The sequence below is a fragment of the Haliotis asinina genome, chromosome 11 (genome assembly GCF_037392515.1).
Source record: "Haliotis asinina isolate JCU_RB_2024 chromosome 11, JCU_Hal_asi_v2, whole genome shotgun sequence".
Lineage (NCBI taxonomy): Eukaryota > Metazoa > Mollusca > Gastropoda > Lepetellida > Haliotidae > Haliotis > Haliotis asinina.
The window spans coordinates 21,124,610-21,132,070 of record NC_090290.1 but is presented as its reverse complement, the minus strand read 5'-3'; the positions used below and the strand labels follow the sequence as shown (position 1 = coordinate 21,132,070).

The 7,461-nt window shown below is 37.8% G+C and overlaps 2 protein-coding genes across 2 annotated transcripts; both read right to left on the bottom strand.

Annotated features, from left to right (window-relative positions):
• Positions 1-2,931: 2,931 nt before the first annotated feature.
• On the bottom strand, positions 2,932-4,129 carry LOC137256219 (type-1 angiotensin II receptor B-like). Its single transcript, XM_067793941.1, has one exon. The coding sequence runs from the start codon at positions 4,037-4,039 to the stop codon at positions 2,978-2,980; it is 1,062 nt and encodes a 353-aa protein (XP_067650042.1). The 5' UTR covers positions 4,040-4,129; the 3' UTR covers positions 2,932-2,977.
• A 1,079-nt stretch (positions 4,130-5,208) lies between these two features.
• On the bottom strand, positions 5,209-6,552 carry LOC137256218 (probable G-protein coupled receptor B0563.6). Its single transcript, XM_067793940.1, has one exon. The coding sequence runs from the start codon at positions 6,472-6,474 to the stop codon at positions 5,275-5,277; it is 1,200 nt and encodes a 399-aa protein (XP_067650041.1). The 5' UTR covers positions 6,475-6,552; the 3' UTR covers positions 5,209-5,274.
• Positions 6,553-7,461: the final 909 nt, after the last annotated feature.

Below are 7,461 nucleotides of genomic sequence, written 5' to 3'. Positions count from 1 at the left end.
AGATAAAACAACAGACGTCGGTAGATTTTCGCATCAGTACTCCTGTTCCTGTACAATGACTGTCAAACAAAACGGCAATGGACAAGTGAAACCACTTGCTAGGAAAGTTTTTGCACCCACCTTGGGATTGCACAACATCCCCCCTCTCCACTCCCACCCCCACCCCCCCAAAAAAAAAAAAAAAAAAAAAATCCCCCAAAAAACAAAAACAAAAAAACAAAAACAAAAAAACCCCCAAAACATTCAACTTTTTTGACGTGTCTTTAGATATCAAAGGCCTCCAGAAACTTTTGCATGATTCTACAAACTGAAAGTTGTACCGAGCTGCGGGCATAGGTCTTGCGTTGCATTGTTGTGAGGAATTCAGATAGAAACTACGAGTCTAACTACCCTCAGAAATGAAGTCAATTTTCCTATTTGTGCCACAAGATCATTATCATTAGAAACCACCACATCTCATTTGACAAGTATAACTTAATCAAATGTGTGCAATTACAAAAACGTGTCGCAGAACATTTACTTGACAGTTATTGATGTAAACTCCACATCACGTTAAGAACATAGTGTCAGATTCAATTCCCAATTTTGATTAACCATATGCAGCTATCCTTTCCTCAGTTGATTAACTCACTTATCTTGGCAAGTCTTAAATACCAGCTGCTCTTGTACGGCAGGACTTTCCCCTTCGCGACCATTTGGCAACAACAATACATCATGTTGGCTCATGACCACACATTCATACACGATTCATTCGTTGGACCGTTTTCTGTTTGTTTTGTTTTTGTCGCGAGTGTTCATCTGTTGTTTTGAGAAACACAACAAGACACAAAATGCAGTAGTATTTCTTTTATTTCTAAGGCCCCACTGGGAAATCAGAGATGTGACAAAGGGTGTATTATTCCAGCAACAAATATGTACAACAATGAGGAGTGACAGCTGAAGTATTAACAATTTTCCGTAGAGCACCACTCGCAAGTTTATGTACAATACATACAAGTAAATGCTACAACATTTCACACGTATAGTCGCCAAATAAGTCATTATAATAGTTTATGATGAAAGAAATAAAGGTTTCTACTAGGAAATATCAACAATAAATTTTCTATACTGAGGAAACGGTCAATAGCCGATAATGTTGCAGATTTATTTCAAACTGTCATTTATGCATTATGGCATATGACTTAATGACATAATATTATGTCGCTTGTGTTAATAACATTGATTAATACATGCACCTCTAGGTTACAATTTGCACACCTAAAGTTAAAGCAAGCACACCAGCAGGCTAAGGATCCGTGGATAAGTGACAGGCTGAAGTGACAGGCCTTATCATTTATATGTGACCTAAAATATCACATGATGCAAACATCATCATGAGTGCTGATGCTGATACAGTACTGAAATGGTCACTTTCTGTCCATCAAGAATGCTTTTCAGCTCTGGATCATATCTGCAGTGACTAACGTGTTGTTAAAATGGCGGATGTTTGTTAATTACGCAAACTTACCAAAGGTTACTCATTCAATGACAATACATTTGTATCTGTAGTTGCAACAAATCTTACTTCGAACAGATCGAAAATTATAATAATAATAATAATAATAATAATAAGTATTTATGATTTTGGGGTTTTGAGAAACATGTATAATAGTCCTTTTTTCTCACCTCGTTGTTTACAAAACCGTTATAGAAAGTAAAGAATTAAAGAATGCCGATACACATGGCAATTGTATACCGTAGTTATGCACTGGATCAGGGATTGCACATCATTGGAAAATTTTAATCTTATCAACCAGACACACTAACATTTTTAGTTTATGTTCTGTTCATAGGCTTGAACACAGGAACAAGAAAATCAACGTTCTTCTCAGTTGAAATCTGGAACCTGAATTGAATATTTACATGCTATACTTTAAGTGCTGATGATGAACGCTATGAAAATGCAGAAATCCACTTCCTTGTGAACATATTTCAAACGTTTTAGTTCACCAATGTTACGTGCTATACGATAGCTGCTCTTGGGCCATGGCTAATCTAAATCAGGAGGCGTTTTAGTTTGTAAAACACAAAAGGGACTTCACAGTAGCAATATCTGGTTCACCTGAGGAAAAACGTCTGTAAATGTGCAAATGAACTTTCATAGATATACAGTGTTGTGACAATACTAGTATGTCTCTTGAAATGTAACATGGTGTATTCGAAATGAGCATTTTAGCGGTTTCCTTTCACGACAATATATTTTACGATTCTGGTTTTGTTTTTGTTTTGTTTTTTTCATTAAATAAAGTAATAGTACATACTTTAGGCAAACTAAAACGCCTCTAAAATAGCATTGAAACTATACAACCATTTTAATAATGTACAAAATACATGATTGAAATCTTATAAAGATATTCAACACACGTGTCAGCAATGACACCTTATTATGTTTTAGAGAGGATAACCATAAAATGCAGCTCCACAACGTCTAGATACGTACATTCACATGTGATAATGATAAAGGGTCAGCTGCAGAAAAAATGTCCCTGTAACTAAAACGTATAATTCCCAGCTGTTCCATTCACACATATCATATGATACAACAATACATGCATTTGTACAGTAGCCCATAGACTTGTATTCATTTACTAAAGTGTACAGATTCGTAATTCAAAACTTGGTAAAGAGAATTTTCGCTCAATCTTCGATTCTTGAAATATCACCGTCACAGATCTGATTTGAAACATATCCAAGATATGACCCGTACCTTACAAAATGTCATTTCGAAAACATCCTTTTTGTTTTTAAAATGGTTACAGGCGAATCAGTTAAAATATATAGAAAACAAGTAGCATAAAACAATACCTTTAGAATCCAATTTCTGTTACTGTTCATCGACATAATATGTTAAAAGGAGTTTCGTCCCAAAGTTACAAATGACATACTCACATGAAGTATATTGGCTTGATATCCTTTCTAGATGCATGTGAAATTTGGACTACAACTCTTTGACATGTCTATTTTCTAAATTGGATAGTTTATATGTTTGTACGGTCATAGTTGTACCGGACTGGGACACATTTAAGTGCGTGCGTCGCCGTTTCCGACAGAATACCATGTCTAAGAAGTGACGTCGAAATTTCTTTCCCGTAGTGAAATACAAATAGAAGTTGATTGCGTGATTTGAGTCACACAAAAAGAATGTTAACTGATCAATTAGGTATTTCTGCGCATCGGCCATTGTCCCGAGCTGAACATTCCAATATAAATGTACGATTGCATATATACACCTTGGTACCGTTAATATAATAAACACGACGGCAACTGATACAAGCATCACAGTAATTTGTTTCTCCTGTCTCATTGATCGAGTAGAATTGCTCGATTTCGTCCCGTTTTTCATAGAAAGTTGGTTCCGCACAATGGTGGATTTTCTGACGGACTGGACGATAAAAAAATTCAGAGTTATTAGTAGAAAGCAAGGCGCTAGTGAATATACTGCGGCATTTAACCAATACCACACGTCTCGATAGAAATGCAGATACTGTAGATCTATCGTACAATATGGTCCATTACCAGTGAATGTCCAAAATATGTGACAATAGATTATGGTCACAACACATGTAAGGCCACCAACACTGAACATAGCTCGAGGGATCGTCCAGTACATTCCGACCTTCAGAGGTTTTCTCACAGCCACAAATCTCTCCGTGGCGATAAACACTAGAATCCAGTTTGCGAAAGTCGTGAAAAATAAAGACAAAAAGTTGAGAACTTTACACCCCATCGAATCAAGCCACACTTGATGAAGCGTTAGCTGGTGGTACAGAAGTTTGAAGACAATGGCACAGTTGTCGATAACAGCTAAAACAGCTACATAATATGTGGACGTTGTAATTCTCTGCATCCGAATAATCGTGATCACACTTGCAACATTTCCAGGAAACCCGAAAGCAAAGATTGCCCACAGGTAGTAGTTGTTGATGTAGATGCCAACGTTTAACACCGCCGTAACATCATCGTCGTATTCATAAACAGGGTAGTCTGTTGAGTTGTTCATTGCTGGATAGAACCCTAAAAGCACAGAATGTGAAACTGTGCTCCTCCCTATATCTCCGAATCTAGTGTAGTTTAAGTTTAGGCTGCCAGACAGGTGTGAATCACCCACTCCTCAACCCCCCACACTTTACCAGTCACAGGTCACACAATCACTCCTCAATGTCTTCCGAAAGAACTGCCTGTTGTTGTAGGATTCCAAAGGCTGGTACATTCCTGACAATGGCGATAGGTATATATGTGTAATAATTTCACTATAAAATTCCTTCTGTCTTTTATTAAACACGCTTTAATGTCTCAGTCTCTTCGAAACATGCCCGCTGGTAAAAATCAGTCTAACATCATTGACCATTGTCTCAGGAACTAGTGAAACAGAAATTGATAAATGTTTGGCTAGTTGTCATGCACAGAATATTTTAAATTGAATCCACATGCAGGACCTTAATCAGAAAAGAAGGACAATTCAAGGGCGGTTCTCAAAGAGATGGCATGAACTTGTAGGAATTGTTATTGTACATTCATATTGTACAGACTGAATCGTTGGTATAGATTTATTGAGAAACCGGCGTCGAATGAGCATCTGGAGAGCGTCAATGTTACATAATATACATGCCAACTTATATAGAGGAGCCAATGATCAAATTCCTTAAATGATGATATTCACAAGGCGCCCCACTGTCTGAGAACACCTAAAACATAGAAACCTGAAGTTAATCAAATGAATGATTGCAGGGTGACAACAATTTGGGCAAATCTTCTGATCGCTCTTCAAATCGCTTGCGTCAACATCCGTTAAACATTGTGGAGAAAAGAATCTAATAAGAGAATTGCATCTACGTTCAGTTTCATAAATCACATGAGCCATTGTGACCTCTACTGTACAACGAGTCAGATACAAGTTATCACTACATAACTTCAACAGCTACAAAGCCATATGATTATAAAGCAAGGGCCGAGAGGCCGCTGCTAATCTACCATTACTCCGAAACATATCAGATGCTCACATGCAGTCATCAAATTAATTGTTTGATCGGCATTCTGTCAAATTAATCTGTGACTCCAATCCATTAGCATTGGTAAAACGACATGAGTAGATATTAAAATGATCATAAAAAGATATATCAAGTACCTGCAAAGACACTTTCAGGATAATACACAGCCATAATGGTAATCTATTTGAAACCTTCACAGAACACACATATACAAGAACAAAATGATATTTATGGAAGAAAGCATGTATTATATTTCATCTTCCGTTTGACCTTCATCCAAGCTGTTTGATTTATACTTTGTTTGCATGGTTACAGTGGTTCCAGACTGCGACAAGTTCCTGGATAACATCCGGGGTTTTCTACAAAGAACCATGTCCAGGAAGTTGTTCCTGAATTTCTTTCCAGTGATAAAATATAAATAAAAGTTGATCGCATGAGTGGAATCACAAAGAATGAAAGTCAGTTGGTCCATCAAGTACTTTTGAGCGTCTTCTATTGTTCCAAGTTTTACTTCCCAGTACAAATTGATGATGACAAAAATGCATCTGGGAACTGTCAGTATCACAAACACAATGGAAACCGAGATGAGCATCATGGTAATTTGGGCATCCTGTTTGATTGTGCCACTACTGGTCTTCTTCTGTTTCCGTTTCATCGACAGCTGGTTCCTTAACGTCGTTGACTGCTTCACTGAATGTATAATGAAACAGTTTAACGTTGTCAGAATGACACACGGTCCTATGGAGTATACCACCGCATCCATCCAATACCAAACGTTTCGGAAGAAGTGGATATATTGGGCATGTATTGTGCAATATATCCCTGATCCTGTGTACGTCCACAAGATGTGACAATAGAACAGAGCCACCACACATCCAATGGTTGCAACACTAAACACTGCTCTAGGAACCGTCCAGTACATCCCGACCTTCAGAGGATTCCTTACGGCAACAAATCGCTCAGTTGTTATGCATACGAGAATCCAGTTTGCACACGTAGCGAAATTGAGCATGAAGAAATTTAACATTTTGCATCCTACTGAATCCAACGTCACTTCGTGTAGCGTGAGTTGGTGATACGTTAGTTTGAATACGATGGCACAGCAATCAGTGACAGCTAGTACCGCTACATAGAAGGTTGATGTTGTCACCCTCTGCATTCTGAATATCGTGATCACACTTGCAATGTTCCCAGGAAATCCCACAGCAAAAATGACCCACAGGTAGTAGTTGTTGATATAGACAGCCACCTTCAACATAGTATTGGCATCACTCCCATTATCGTAGTCCGGGAAGCCGGTGTTATTACTGTCATAATCCATTGCTGATGCTAAGGGTGATGTTGATGGTATTGCCAGAGATGAAATTCCACATTCACTATGACACTTTCCAAATAGAATTATGATAATATACTCCGTGATATTCACTTTTCTCGAGGCATTCCTCATTTAATTGTATGGAATATTCCCCTTGGCACTGCCCATTGTCTCTGTGTAGGAATGATTATAAATGGAAAGAAGCACGATGTTGTGACATGTCCATTCAGGTAACCAAATGACCAACTAATCCATTTCGATGAAAATTGGAAAGGAATTTGTTTTCTTTATTCATCCTCTCAGCAATGATCTGAAGTGTAATTACTTCGCTCACTTCCAACCAGTCAAATAATTTTCTTACGACAATGCTTTAGGCACCTGCTATTCACAGTAGTTTTCTAAACTAACTGCAAATACTGCAATGTAGCTTTACGTTCAGCTTGTCAGACACATATCAACTTACACTAATGCCCAAAGGTAAATCGTTATTAAGATAACATATTCATTCCTCTGGGCCACATTTTTAACCAGATAAACCTTACGTACATTTGCTATGCCACGTTTCAGTTCGCTCTGTGAAAATATATTCTTGAGAAATTGATTACATAAAATCGGTTTGTTTGTGTTAAATCAAAGCACATGTTGATCAATTTAAGTCCTTCCGACGTCATAGCATTCATCAGAATGAATGACCTTCCTTGGTCGATTTTAACACGTCCGTCAGCTGAGCTTTGAGGATTAATGCAGCATGTTAATTAATTAAATGAAAACATATAACCGATCTTATTCACCGACCTGTATCTCATGACTTACAGAAAACATAATCGCCTCCTTTGAAACCATTCTTTATGCAAAGTTGATGACTGCCGAAAGCAAAACGAAGATGGTGGATTATTTGTTCGAGCACACAGCCAAGCTTGTTAGTTCTACGACCTTGTGATGATTGTCATTCTTTGTCACAGCTGGTAGTCAGGAACGGCGTCACCGTATCTGTCAAGGGTACCTGAAACATAGAAACATGTATCGTTAATAATGGATACGGCTGTCAATGAAGTGTCGTCTTCAGCCACATGCGTAATCCCTCATGACGTGTTTTATATGTGGCGCTGAATAACACTT

Excerpts from the sequence above, each read along its gene's own strand:
- LOC137256219 (XM_067793941.1), bottom strand. The coding sequence starts at position 4,039 with ATGAACAACTCAACAGACTACCCTGTTTATGAATACGACGATGATGTT.
- LOC137256218 (XM_067793940.1), bottom strand. The coding sequence starts at position 6,474 with ATGAGGAATGCCTCGAGAAAAGTGAATATCACGGAGTATATTATCATA.